Source organism: Babylonia areolata, chromosome 5 (genome assembly GCF_041734735.1).
Source record: "Babylonia areolata isolate BAREFJ2019XMU chromosome 5, ASM4173473v1, whole genome shotgun sequence".
NCBI classification, from domain to species: Eukaryota; Metazoa; Mollusca; class Gastropoda; order Neogastropoda; family Buccinidae; genus Babylonia; species Babylonia areolata.
The window spans coordinates 27,507,351-27,521,899 of record NC_134880.1 but is presented as its reverse complement, the minus strand read 5'-3'; the positions used below and the strand labels follow the sequence as shown (position 1 = coordinate 27,521,899).

The following is a 14,549-nucleotide window of genomic DNA, read 5'->3' as shown; positions in this document are numbered from 1 at the left end:
TGCTGATCAATTTTCAAGCAGAGGAGAGGAGAGGTTTGGGCATTATTCTTAGATTGAAATCTTTGATTGATCTGCGTGAAACTCAACCAGTCACATGAACAATGTTGCCTTGGGTGTGCAAGAGTATTAGTCTCGTGTGGTGTCAGGTGTAGGCTGCACTGAAGGATCTGAGTATACTCTAGAGATATATTATCGACCTTGGTCAAATTTTTCATGGTTCTTTTCACAGTTTTTGTGTCTATTTTTTGGGGGGGTGGGGTGGGGGGTGGGGGTGGGGTTGTTGCTTTTATGCATTTATTTCTGTTTTTCTTTTTTTTAATTATGGGTTGAAAGCAGCAAATGACATTTCTGGACCTAACAGTGAACAATGTCTGTTTTTCGTATACACAAAACTATTATCCAATCAAAAAACGAACAAACAAACAAAAAAAAAAAAAAAAAAAAGAAGAAGAACAAAGAAGAACAAAGCAAAAACCCAACAACAACGGAAGGAACAAACTGTATACCAACAGATATAATCATATTAATTGTCTCTCTCAGATGGAAAAAAAACTCTTTAAAATGAAGCATTTTCCTGTCTCACGTTTCAAGTTACTGATGATGGCTTCCAGATTATTCTTCACAGTCTCCAGCTGGTCCCTCTGTGAACGTACACTGTTCACTTCCAGTGTGGCACGCCTTGCCTCCATTTCAAGGGGAAGCACTTGCTCCTCTCTTTGTCTTAGTTGCCCTGTAGAAACAGTCATTAAAAAAAAGCACACATGGATACACACACACACACACACACACACACACACACAAACACAAGAACCTATGGTGAATGTTCTTTCCTTTTTGCTGCTCATCATACCTGGAACAACCTTCCTCATTATATCTGTGCATCTGATTCTATTTCTGCTTTTCCCTCTTCACTAAAATCTCATCTTTTGAAAACCTATCAATAAGCGCTCTCAGCTTCCTTCTTCTCCAACATCATCCATGTCAGCTCACTTTAGAGAGTCAGAGAGGGAGAGGGAGGATTTTGAGAAAGAGTGGTCATGAATGATTTATGTAATATGTAATATTTTTGTTCATGTAAAGTGCCTTGAGCTCTTAGAGAGAAATGGAACTATATATATGTACATTATCATTATCATTATTATTAGTAGTAGTATAGTATACACAAGTGTTTGCACTAACACAAACACACACATGCAGATAGATACAAGGGGCCTGTGTGCACACCAATTTCCTTATCATGGTAAACTGCTGCATAAATTGTCACCTCCACCGAACTGTTGCTGACAATGACAAATCAGTGGTTACTTAGGAAACGCCAAATTCTTACTGTTTGTTATGCTGTGTGTTGATGATGTTGAAAATGACAATGATGATATTCATTAGGCTGACGATGATAATAATGATGATGATGGTGATGATATCAGTGAAAAGATGTATGACAGTCATTCATGTCTGACTATGACCATCAGAACAGTAGAGGAGGCATCTGCTGTCCTGACTATCTGGGCTAGAATTTCATTGTGGCGGAGAGTGTCTTGCCCAAGTTAATCCCCACTCTCTCAGCCAAGAGGGTTTTAGGACAATCAGCGTTGGGGTGGTTCCCAAAGGCCAGCTAGCCTCCTAGTTTGAGAGTCACAGTCCTTCACAAAAGGCTAAGCTGTAAATGACTTCCCATTGCACTGGGGAAACCATCAATCATACAGCTGAATTTACTTTGCAGTTGGCCCAATTGGAAACTTTTTTTAAAAAAAACTTGTCTTTAATCAGTTCACATGTACAAGGTGGTAAGCAATCACATTCATTTGTCTTTTTTTTTTTTGTAAGAGAAAAAACAAGAATAAAAGCAAGTACATACACGTATGGAGAAAAGACAAACAGACAAAAACATACTATGAAAAAAAAGGGTTTTAAACAGTTGGAGCATTTCATGTATGAGTGGGACTCGATTACACAAAATAGATTAACATGCTGAATGCAGTTATAACACTTCATTTTCAGTGGAAGATATGTGGGGTCTCAAGGATATGGTATTACGTGGTGAAAACAAACATTTCGTGTTTTTTTAAAATATAATTTCAGCACATAACCACTATGTATAGATTGTGTAATATAGGTTGCTAACAGAAACAAATATATATGTATATATAAATATACATCAGCAAAAAAACAACAAAAAAAACAAACAAACAAAAACAAACAAACAAAAAATATTTTGTTAGGCAGCCAAGTGGAAGTAAGAGATTACTCCAAGAATGGTTTATATGGTATATGTGTTCTGAAAATCAGAATACCATAACTTTATTTGTGCTATTACTATTTCTATTTTGTACCTGTTCTTAAGCTTACTAAGAAATGCTCTCAAAAGAGATAAGATTTGTTCATTTTACACTGATATAAATACTGCTTTGCCAACAAAAGTATAAAGCAAAAAGTGGCATCAGTATTTGTTGATCAACTCCAAGGATAACAATCATTTTAGTCAATTCTGTATTGTAATCATTCATACATGTTTCATTCACCACTGTGATAAAGTCATGCCAGATTTTTTTGATTTATGGACAGTTCCAAAACCTGTGGTCAATGCTGTTTTTTGCAGAATGGTAAAGTCACAGTTGTCATAATCTGACAATCCCATTTGTTTCAAAATCACATTTCTCCCTATGCTCCCTGTGGATAATTCCCATTTGAAACCATTTCATTTTTACGTCAGATATTTCATGTAAATACAGAAAACCGTTTTTCTAATCATTTTGAACATAAATTTTTTCATCCCATTTTGCACAGCATTTTGGTGCAATACTATTTTCAGTGAGTTGAGTTATAGTTCATTCTGGATCCTTTGACAACAGACATTAAAGTTTTAAACAAAGTGACATAGTAATGTATTTATTATTATCTATTTTTATTTTCGTATTTCTTATCCATTAGGATACTGCAGATTCATAACCACAGAGGTAACAAAATCACCAACTGTAAACTTATGTCAGTCTGTGTTTACCACAATGGGTTTACTGAAATCAACAACCCAAAGACACTTAAACTGATGTAAATGGTGATTGTTATGAATGTGTGAAGCTTGTTAGGGAACAATTTCAAGTGGTCCATTGCCCAGAGGGGATATATTTTCCTTGTTTACTTTCTAAAAAAAGAATGGCATTACTGGGAAAAGTTTTTCCAGGCTCAGTAAGTTTAACTTTAGTTTAACAGTATGGTTTGAATAAGAACATCGCCATCATGTATGGCTTAACTTGCTTTGGAAGTGGCTGACAGAAGGAAATGATATTAACATGTTCAATATGTAGCCATTAAATGGTGAAAGCATTGGCTTGGGTTTTTGAGTACTCCCCACCTCCGCCCACCCCCTTCTCCCTTTCTCTATAATACTTCAGTTTTGTTATTTTGTTATGAGAGGGATATGTGTGTTTGATTCAAATGGTTATGGTGTTAAGAGTTTGAACCGTTGTGTCTTTGACTACAGTATGTTTATCATTTGTTCATTCACTTTTCAGCTGTTGAATCAAGTGTTAAGGCAATGCAAGTACTGTTTATATACTATCATATTTATCATTATATGGTGGTCAACAGGAGTTAATGAACACTGAGTTTGTATTTGATCTGTTATTGTTTGGACCAGGCTTTTGCTTTTGTGTATGTGTTCCGTGTGTGCTGCTTACACAGGGTTAATAAACATCTCGTAACCTTACCAAAAGAGCCTGCTCTGGGTACGAGGAGAGAGTGAGGAAGTGCACACCTGTCCACTACCTGCGATCCATCTCTTTTCTTCTTCCCACCTGTTTTTAAAAATTTTTTTTACAGAATAAAAAGCAAAAACAAAATTTGAATTCTGGATGACATTACCAGTCTAACCAGTATTGTCAGTAAGAAGAACACACATCCAAAGAACCTTGTCCTTTTGGACTGGCAAACAAAGTAAGCCTTTACAAACACAAAAGCCAGGTATTCTCTCAACAGAGGAACTGTTCCTCTGAGAAAAATGTGTATATCCACTCATGAAAGAAGGTGATCTTCCTGATGTGGAGGAAGTGCTTTCTGCCAGGCAGTGCACCATACTAGACAGCAGGTACACCGCATATAAGCTATTCTTCTCTTCAATTTTTGATTTCCAACATTAAAAGACACACTTAATTCCTAGAAAATATTTTTCTACTTCCACTGTGTAATGGTCTTTAAAAATTTAAGTGAAGACATACAGGCCTGTATAATAACATATTAAGAGTTATCGCTTTGGGTGCTTCATTGCACAGTTTACTGATTGGTTCATGCTCAGAACCTGATACGTATTGCTCCATCTTCATGCTCAGAACCTGATACATATTGCTCCATCTTCATGCTCAGAACCTGATACCTATTGCTCTATCTTCATGCTCAGAACCTGACACGTATTGCTCTACCTTCATGCTCAGAACCTGATACGTATTACTCCATCTTCATGCTCAGAACCTGATACATATTGCTCCATCCTCATGCTCAGAACCTGATACGTATTGCTCTATCTTCATGCTCAGAACCTGATATGTATTGCTCTACCTTCATGCTCAGAACCTGATACATATTGCTTTATCTTCATGCTCAGAACCTGATACATATTGCTCCATCCTCATGCTCAGAACCTGATACGTATTGCTCCATCTTCATGCTCAGAACCTGATACGTATTGCTCCATCTTCATGCTCAGAACCTGATATGTATTGCTCCATCTTCATGCTCAGAACCTGATATGTATTGCTCCATCTTCATGCTCAGAACCTGATATGTATTGCTCTACCTTCATGCTCAGAACCTGATACGTATTGCTCCATCTTCATGCTCAGAACCTAATACGTATTGCTCCATCTTCATGCTCAGAACCTGATACGTATTGCTCTATCTTCATGCTCAGAACCTGATACGTATTGCTCCATCTTCATGCTCAGAACCTGATACGTATTGCTCCATCTTCATGCTCAGAACCTAATACGTATTGCTCCATCTTCATGCTCAGAACCTGATACGTATTGCTCTATCTTCATGCTCAGAACCTGATACGTATTGCTCCATCTTCATGCTCAGAACCTGATACGTATTGCTCCATCTTCATGCTCAGAACCTGATACGTATTGCTCCATCTTCATGCTCAGAACCTGATACGTATTGCTCCATCTTCATGCTCAGAACCTGATACGTATTGCTCTATGTTCATGCTCAGAACCTGATACGTATTGCTCTATGTTCATGCTCAGAACCTGATACGTATTGCTCCATCTTCATGCTCAGAACATGATACATATTGCTCTATCTCCCTGATAATTCTGCTGTTGTGGAGGTCCATTCAGATTTAGGACTTTGCTTCCTTTCTTACATAACACACCCTAACATCAACCAGGCCCAAGAGATACAAAATCAGGGGAAAATGCTGCATAAGAACTGTTGTTATCATCATCATCATCATTATCACCATCACTTGTTTATTACTACTATCATCATCATCATTTTCTAGACTGTCGTTACTTCATGCTGATTCTGCCTTTTCTGAAGCAAGTTTTCTCCACAGTCTGTGACTCCTGATATAAATGAAACAGTAAATTAACCCAGAAAGTGGAGTATAGCTGCCTAAATGGTTGGGTCTAAAGGGCCAAACATGAAAAAGCCCACCTGCAGATAAGTATGAACATGGCAGTTGTAACCCGGCAATGAGAAAAAAGATGAAACAAAACGAAACAAAACAAAACAAAACAAGACAAAACAAAACAAAAGCCCAATAATTTCACATGAATTTTACCTGTCAACTCGTGCACACGTGTTTCAAGAGCATGAATGTTCTCCTTGAACAGTCTTTCCATCTCCTCACTCTGGGTCTTTAGCTGGCTTATCTGTACATTTACTCTGGTAAGGTCCTGGCCAAATGTGACTGACAACCCTGTGGGGAAAAAAAAGCCTCTTTTGCATGTAGATGTGGCACTGTGTGTGATGCATATCTATCAACTTGTTCACAACATTCTGTGCTCATGTCTGCAAGGCCTAATGCTTCAAAGGCAACATAGCATGCATAAGAGCACATCCCACTGTCGCATTCAAGACGTGGCACGCACATTGAAACAATGAACCAGGAGTGAAAATAATGTCAGCGTCCACTCACAAGTGTAAGAAACTCGTGAAAGTTGATGTTCTCTGATCAGTAGTGTCGTTTCCCTTTGACAGAATCAACCTTGAGTGATTTCATAACAGTGTTTGATTCAAAGACTCTGACCTGCAGCTTTGTCAAAGAAGAGTAACATTTTTTTATGTTCCACAGAAGCAGCTGAGTAGCAAAAGACTATTCTGTGCCTATTGGTGACGAAGAAGAATTGACAGACTAACGTACACACACACACACACACACACATACATACATACATACATATATATATACACACACACACACACACACACACAATCCCAGTCAATAAGAACAAAAATGACATACTCAGCATAGAGACAGACAAAGATGAAACACATCAACTGGGAACTTGCTTTCCATCACTTCCATCAGTTTCATTCATTTTCCCCCTACTAATAAACATGTTGACTCTCCCTGTAAATAGAGGTGGGTTTTTTTTTCTTTCAATACCTATTTAAATGGATTTCATGTCATTCAGATGTAATAATTGATTACAATGATAGAATTATGTGATGCTTTTTAGGAATTTTGCTACTGCCTCTCACTCACAAGCTTTAACGAAACTCAGAATAAGCGCGCATGACCTAAAGATTGAGAAAGGTAGATATTTAAATATTCCACAAGAAGACAGATTGTGCAACAAGTGTAACATCCTGGAAGACGAAATCCATCTTCTTGATCATTGTATTAAATATAAAACCTTAAGGCAACAATTTTTAAAAGATATTCAAAATTTGAATAACACAGGAAATATTCCCAGTCAGGTGATGCTAACAGATGATGAATATATACAAACAAGATCAGGAAAATTTGTTTATGAATGCTGCTGCAATTTACTGCATTAACTGATTGATTAATTGTGTGTTTTTCATTCATTCATTTATTTACCATTGCACTTGTGTCTTATAAACATTACGGTTTCATGACAATAAAATATATTCTATTCTAATCTATTCACTGGACAAACACAATAATGTAATGCAATAAGGAAAGCTTTTTTTTTTCTGAAGATGTAAAACATAAGTGTTAAATATATAAACTAACCCAAGGACACTCAAGTGAAAAAACAAAAAAAGGCCCAGTCGCAGGTTACACTTGCTATCAGGCAATGCATTATTGGTATGAAAACCCACATGGCATAGGCACACTGTCACAGATTTAAACAAACGCACACATGTCTGCATACATGCACGCACACACACACACACACACTCACACACACACTCACACAGGTGTATACACATGCACATGAACACCCTCCCACCCCACCCCGACCCCACATAACTGTATACATGTTTATTATGCTGTGCAAATGAGTGTGAGAGTGTAATTGTAAGTCTGTGTGACTGAGGGTCTGAATGAATGAGTGCACATTTACAAAGGTACAAGAAAATGTGTGTGTGTGTGTGTGTGTGTGTGTGTGTGTGTGTGTGTGTGTGTGTGTGTGTGTGTGTGTGTGTGTGTGTGTGTGTGTGTGTGTGAGTGTGTGTGTGTAGATATACATGATTGATACATAAACATATGAACTGATTGTATGTAGGCTAAATGGAAGTGGGATGGAAATTTGTAACTGGTGACTAACCTTCAGCCGTTTGTTTCTGATTTTCCAGGACACTGCAGCGCGTCATCAGATCCTCACGTTCTCTGTCCCACTGCTGACCTTTCTCTGAAAAATAGATAAATAAACAGACAAACATTAACTGCACAAGAAACTTCTTTTTTCTACTGCCCATTCTTCCATGCCATCCCTGCGACACTGCCCTTAACAACACTCATCCTGAATCCTAATACACAGCCACACCCAGACCCATCTGCAGCAGTCACAGTGACAGCAGTTTATATAGTGTTTTCAGTGTTAGATCACCATGAGGACACATGCCAAAAGAGACCCTGCACTGCTGCTGAGTCACCTCAGTGGCTAGAGCCTGCTCTGATTCAACATACACTCAGATGACCATCTACAAAGCCCACTGCTGTCATTTACAGTAAACTTTTGGTCACAGAGCCAGACTAAAAGAGAGTCCCCAGTGGAATGAATAAATAAATAAATAAACCACACTGACTGTAGTATTTGACTTGATTGGAGTGATCAGACAGATCTTTACTATTTGGATTAAATAATGTCATGTAAAAACGAGAATGAGGCTATGCAGTTTATACTACTGTAGTGAAGGTTTGGCCCAACACTCGGCTTATATCACAGATTAACATAAGTTTACATTTGGGCCAACAGTAAAGTGAGAGCTGTATTATCAATGGTTTCTCCAGTCAATGGGAAATCATTTACAGCTTGGTCTTTTGTGAAGGACTATGACTCTCAAACTAGGAGGCAGAATTGCACTGGCTCTTAGTGCTGCAGCCTTGTGGGCTGGTTGGCTTTTGGGAACAATCCCAATGCCGACTGTCCTAAAACCCTCTTGGCCGAGAGAGTGGGGATGTAACTTGGGCAAGACACTCTCCACTATAATCAAACTCTAGCCCAAACAGTCGGGACAGCAGTTGCCTCCTCTGCTGGTCGGACACGACTGACTATCATATATATATATATATATATATATATATATATATATATATATATATATATAGTGAAGGTTGAATCCATGTCCAGGCTGCTGTGTTGTACAATGTACTGCATGTCTTATACTGTTCTGAGAGTAACTGCATGAGCAGAGAATAGATAGTACAGTGATTGCCTCCATGCTTGAATCGACCAACAAGAAGCCTATAGTGTGTCACATGTTCAATTTCATAATTCCATTTTCAACCAACAGTTTTCAATTGTTTCTTTGCTTTTCTTTTCTTTTTTTAATTTTATTTTTATTATTATTATTCAAAAAAAAAATTATTTCAATTATCATTTATTTATTTATTTATGCATGCTTATAGTTGACTTCAAGTTTTTGCACCTTATACATATTATTATTATTAGTAGTAGTTCTTTTTTATGTATTCATCTATTATTTATTCACCCTTTTTTTTCTTTTTTTTCTCAAGGCCTGACTAAGCGCATTGGGTTACGCTGCTGGTCAGGCATCTGCTTGGCAGATGTGGTGTAGCCTATATGGACTTGTCCGAACGCAGTGACGCCTCCTTGAGCTACTGAAACTGAAACTTCTTTTCTCACAAACAAAACAGCGATAACAACTTCACAGCATTGATGGAGGCTGATCGGGGAGGAATTCAAGCCACAACAATTAAAAGAAAAAAAACAAAAAAACATCATTTTTCATGGGCCTGTGTAAGGGTGTGTCCTGTACGTGAAATTTCAGCACTACTGTGGTGTCAGCTTCAGTTTCACGTTCTCAAGGAGGCTTCACTGCGTTCAGGCAAATCCATATACACCACACCACACCTGCTAAGCAGATGCCTGACCAGCAACATAACCCAATGTGCTTAGTCAGGCCTTGAGTGCATACACATATATTTGTGTACCTATCAGAGTGGATTTCTTCTTCAGAATTTTGCCAGAGGACAACATTCTCGTTGCCATGGGTTCTTTTTTAGTGCGCCAAGTGTGTGCTGTACAGTTTATCGTCTCATCCGAACGACTAGATCCTCAGATCGATTTTCCAGTCAATCTTGAGAGAAAGGGCGAGAGCAGGAGTCGAACCCAGACCCTCACAAACTCTCTGTATTGGCAGATGAGTATCTCAACCATTCTGCCACCTTCCTCCTGACACTGATGTGTCAATGTGTGTGGACTACTACTTACGCTATACCCCACGAGCCAAAAAGTATACTAAAGAGCCAGATAATCAAATGAAGAAATGATTGAATAAACAAACACACAGACAAATAAATAAATAAATGAACAAACAAACAGGTAACTAAATTAAAAAAAAAATGTTGATGATAAATAGATAGATAAGGAAACAAATCAACCCCCCAAAACTGGAGCAAAGAATGAACAGAACACTGGACTGATGCTCAGACTTTGCACCATCTACAATGGGTACAGTTCCACTTTATCGCACCTTTTTTCCCCTTTTTTTTTCTTTTTGGCTGCCCCATCATCTGCTCCGTTTCAGTGGCATTACTCCCATGCCGCTCATTTAGATTCCCCCATACACGGCCACACCCGGGTTCATCCGTTGCAGTTCCAGCGTTGGCAGTCCACAGGGAACCATTGATGTTAGGTCGCCAGGAGGCCACACACCAGAGGAGACCCTGCACTGCTGCTGAGTCACTTCGGTGGTGTTCAGTGGTGCCTGTTCTGTTTTAACGTACTTAGGACACCACCTACTAAGCCCCCTACTAATGACAATAATGGCTTAGTCATGGAGCCAGAGTGAGCATCCCTCCCAGAGTGGAGACCGCCACCACATCCCTCAAACAACAGCCCCCCATGAATCTGCCGACACTGACGACACTGACAGGACTCACTCCAAGCACGGAAGTGGAGGGGTATCGAAATTGAGGTCACCATGACAGCAGGGCATGAAAGGCCACAGACTTTGAGACTATTTTCTTTATATTGATGACGATGAAGGAGGAGGAGGATGACGATGATGATGACGATGTTGCTATGGAGGTCCATTTTGGTTTGGGACTGCGTGACAAGGCTGTACTCTACACTTCCTGTCATAATGATATCCCGGCGTGAACCAGGCCCGAGAGATACAGACAGGTTGGTCAGGTAATTAGAGCAACACACCCAAAGACGCATCCTTGAAGTGGATGACACTCGACTGTGTGGTCCCAGTCTCCCCATTTAAGCCCACAGCACACTCAACTCTGGGTAGGAGCCGGCCACAGGCCGAAAAACCCACCTCCACTGGGATTCAAACCCGCGTCCTCCCAGCCGTCTGTCCGCGACACTAACCACTTCGCCACGGCGGCTGGTACTTTATCGCACCTTTGTCAGTGTTTTACATTTTCTCCACAGTCAGGTAAGCAAGCATTTTGTGCTGATGACATGGTCTCTTACCTTCTATCCTGGCCTTTTCTTGAAGCCACTGCTGCTTTTCCTCCTCCAGACCTTGAACGGTATCTGTACGTTTCAGTTCAGTTCAATCTTGATTAAGAGCGCAGGCAAAGGGTGCTCATTATTGTGTGTTAAAATGAGCGCAACAACAACACATGTGCACACCGTGAAAGAATGTGTATGTGTGCACTGTGTACTTATCAAGCCTCACATCCGAATGCATGTGAGCAAATAAACAATCAATGCCAATCTTGATTACTTGAGCACATACATGTCTCTTCAATGCATATCTTATGCTTGTGTTGTGAGCATAAGTAAATTGACCACATGTTAATTCATATTTGGAGCTATGTAAAAACAAAAGTTCAGCTGACTTAGTATGGGTACATGTTATGTCCAAAGTCAACGACAAGTGCTTTAAAGCTGCTCTCTGCCCATTCTTATGTGTACCCCAAACCAGATAATTAAAGATCTGTCACAACATAGTTGGTGAATGTATACATATGCACACGCTCACACTTGTGAATAAATAAACCAGTGACAGGAAGAACAGTGGTGACACATGCACACCATACAGACTTCACAAAAAGCTGATGACCACTTCAAAGGTATGTCTTCATGGAATGTTAAAAAGTCAAGACATGAATTATGAAAGGCTGCTTAGACGGGCGCAATAGCCGAATGGTTAAAGCGTTGGACTTTCAATCTGAGGGTCCCGGGTTCAAATCACGGTGAGGGCGCCTGGTGGGTAAAGGGTGGAGGTTTTTACGATCTCCCAGGTCAACATATGTGCAGACCTGCCAATGCCTGAACCCCCTTTGTGTGTATACAAAAGCAGAAGATCAAATACGCACGTTAAAGATCCTGTAATCCATGTCAGTGTTCGGTTGTTTATGGAAACAAGAACATACCCAGCATGCACATCCTCCGAAAGCGGAGTATGGCTGCCTACATGGTGGGTTAAAAATGGTCATACACGTAAAAACCCACTCGCGTATAATACGAGTGAACGTGGGAGCTGCAGCCCACGAATGCAAAAGAAAAAAGAAAAAAAAGAAAGGCTGCTTACAGTCTGCCAATGGCCTCTTATTTGATTAACAAACTGTTGTTTGAGATACACATGCACCAAAAACAGGTTCTTGAAAATTGTGCTTGAAAAAAAAACCTTTACACTTCTTCAGTGGTTATAGAATCCATAGATTTGGATCTTCATTGTAAGAATGACCAGAAAACATCCTCTGGTTCTGAGTGGTGTTCAGTACATTGGCTGCTTACATGGTTTTTTGTTTGTTTGTTTGTTTGTTTTATTTCACCATGCCCACAGGAAGAGAACTACACAAATTCCCAAGTGACCCTTGATTTCTTGTGAACCCTGTATGTTAAGAAGAAAACTGGTGCAAGATCCCAAATGGTCCTGAATTTTTTGTGAACCCTGTATGTTAAAAACAACAACAACAACAACAAACAAACAACAACAACAACAACAAAAAACAAACAAACAAAAAAACCACAAAAAAACGGTGCAAGATCCCAAGTGATCATTAACTTTTTTGTGAACCCTGTTTGTTAGGAAGAAAACTGGTGCAAGATCCCCAGTGATCCTTAACTTCTTGCAAATTCTATATGTTTAAGAAGAAAACTGTGCAACTTCCCAAGTGATCCTCAGCTTCTTGTGATCCCTGAATGTTCAAGAAGAAAACTGGCGCAAGATCCCAAGTTATCATTAACTTTTTTGTGAACCCTGTTTGTTAGGAAGAAAACTGCTGCAAGATCCCAGGTGATCCTTAACTTCTTGTGAACCCTGTATATTTCAGGCGAAAACTTGTGCAAGATCCCAAATGATCTTTAACTTCTTGCGAACCCTATATGTTTAAGAAGAAAACTGGTGCAAGATCCCAAGCGATCCTTAATTGTTTGTGAACCCTGTATATTAAGAAGAAAAATGGTACACGATCCCAAGAGATTCTTAACTTCTTGCAAACCCTGTATGTTAAGAAGAAGACTTGTGCAAGATCCCAACTGATCCTCAACTTCTTATGAACCCTGTATGCTTAAGAAGAAAACTTGTGCAAGATCCCAAGTGGTCCTTAACCTTTTTTTGAGCCCCGTGAATGACCTACCTGTCAGCTGGTTGCACTCAGTCCTCACACCGTCCCTCTCCTCGGTTAGCTGTTCCAGTTCCCTCTGTGAGGATGCTTGCAGCTGTTCCAGTTCACGGCTCAGCTCGAAGATTTTTCCATGCAGTTGTCCCCTGTCATCTGAACATGGCACCATATCTCTGTCTCCCTCTCTCTGTCTCTCTGTCTCTCTCTCTCTCTCTCTATATATATATATGTGTGTGTGTGTGTGTGTGTGTGTGTGTGTGTGTGCTTGAACAAATGTGTTCCCCAATATCAATATCAATATCAGTAGCTCAAGGAGGCGTCACTGCGTTCGGACAAATCCATATACGCTACACCACATCTGCCGAGCAGATGCCTGACCAGCAGCGTAACCCAACGCGCTTAGTCAGGCCTTGAGAAAATAAATAAATAAATAAATAAAATAAATAAATAAATATGGACAAATTTTACGGAACAAACATCAAACCAAAGACAGAGGGAAACGAACTATGATGACCGTGTAAAAGTTTGTGTTCAGAGCTATGCTACCGTGATTTATGAACCGTGTTCCCCAAGGTTGATAATTTCAAAGTGTTACAAAACTTGTTTTTTTAAAGTCATGTAACATGTCTATAGATTACTGGCTTTATTATTTAAAAAAAAAAATCTCTTGTTCAAACGAAACATGAAATGGACACTTTGAAAACGTTCAGATGACGCAGATATGTTATTTCATGCATTCTGGCATTTTTACCAGTGCAATTCGTAATGGCTGCCTTTGTATTCTTTGAATATATCCATCTGCTATCTTTTATGGCTGTGCAATTTAATTCCTGACATTAATACGTCTAGCCCTGATTCTTAGCATTACTCTGGCATCAAAATTCGTCTAATTAAAACATTAATTAGTCATGTTCATACATATGTATAAACCACAGTATCAGTAGCTCAAGGAGGCGTCACTGCATTCTGTCAAAACCATATACACTACACCACATCCGCCAAGCAGATGCCTGACCAGCAGCGTAACCCAATGCACTTAGTCAGGCCTTGAGATAAAATAAAATAAGACAAAATAGAAATAAAAATAGAATAAAATAAAATAACAATAAATAAATAAATAAATAGAAAATAATAGATTAATACATAAAAAACACTACTACTACTACTAATAATAATATTGATAAGGCACAAAATCTTGATGAAGTCAACTCAAAGCGTAAAAAAAAAGAAGAAAAAAAAAAAAAAAAACACAAAGAAAGGGAACTAACTCATACAGCATTTCCAGGTGTGTGCAAAAGTTATCTGGAGGAAAAACAACTGATGTATTTTGTGTAGTTTTTTTCCCCCACATCAATATGTCATG

General features: G+C 39.1%; 1 protein-coding gene across 3 annotated transcripts in view; it reads right to left on the bottom strand.

Moving 5' to 3' along the window:
• LOC143282009 (uncharacterized) overlaps positions 1-14,549 on the bottom strand; it is a 74,347-nt gene that overhangs the window by 12,540 nt on the left and 47,258 nt on the right. For 2 of the 3 annotated variants that reach the window (XM_076587402.1, XM_076587404.1), the window contains exons 16-21: positions 13,202-13,339; positions 11,085-11,147; positions 7,740-7,823; positions 5,780-5,917; positions 3,705-3,791; positions 584-730 (exon numbers count right to left, since the gene is read on the bottom strand). In XM_076587402.1, the coding sequence (XP_076443517.1) occupies positions 584-730; positions 3,705-3,791; positions 5,780-5,917; positions 7,740-7,823; positions 11,085-11,147; positions 13,202-13,339 (657 nt within the window). The remainder of the gene's footprint in view (positions 1-583; positions 731-3,704; positions 3,792-5,779; positions 5,918-7,739; positions 7,824-11,084; positions 11,148-13,201; positions 13,340-14,549) is intronic. The other variant, XM_076587405.1, reaches the window with a different exon arrangement.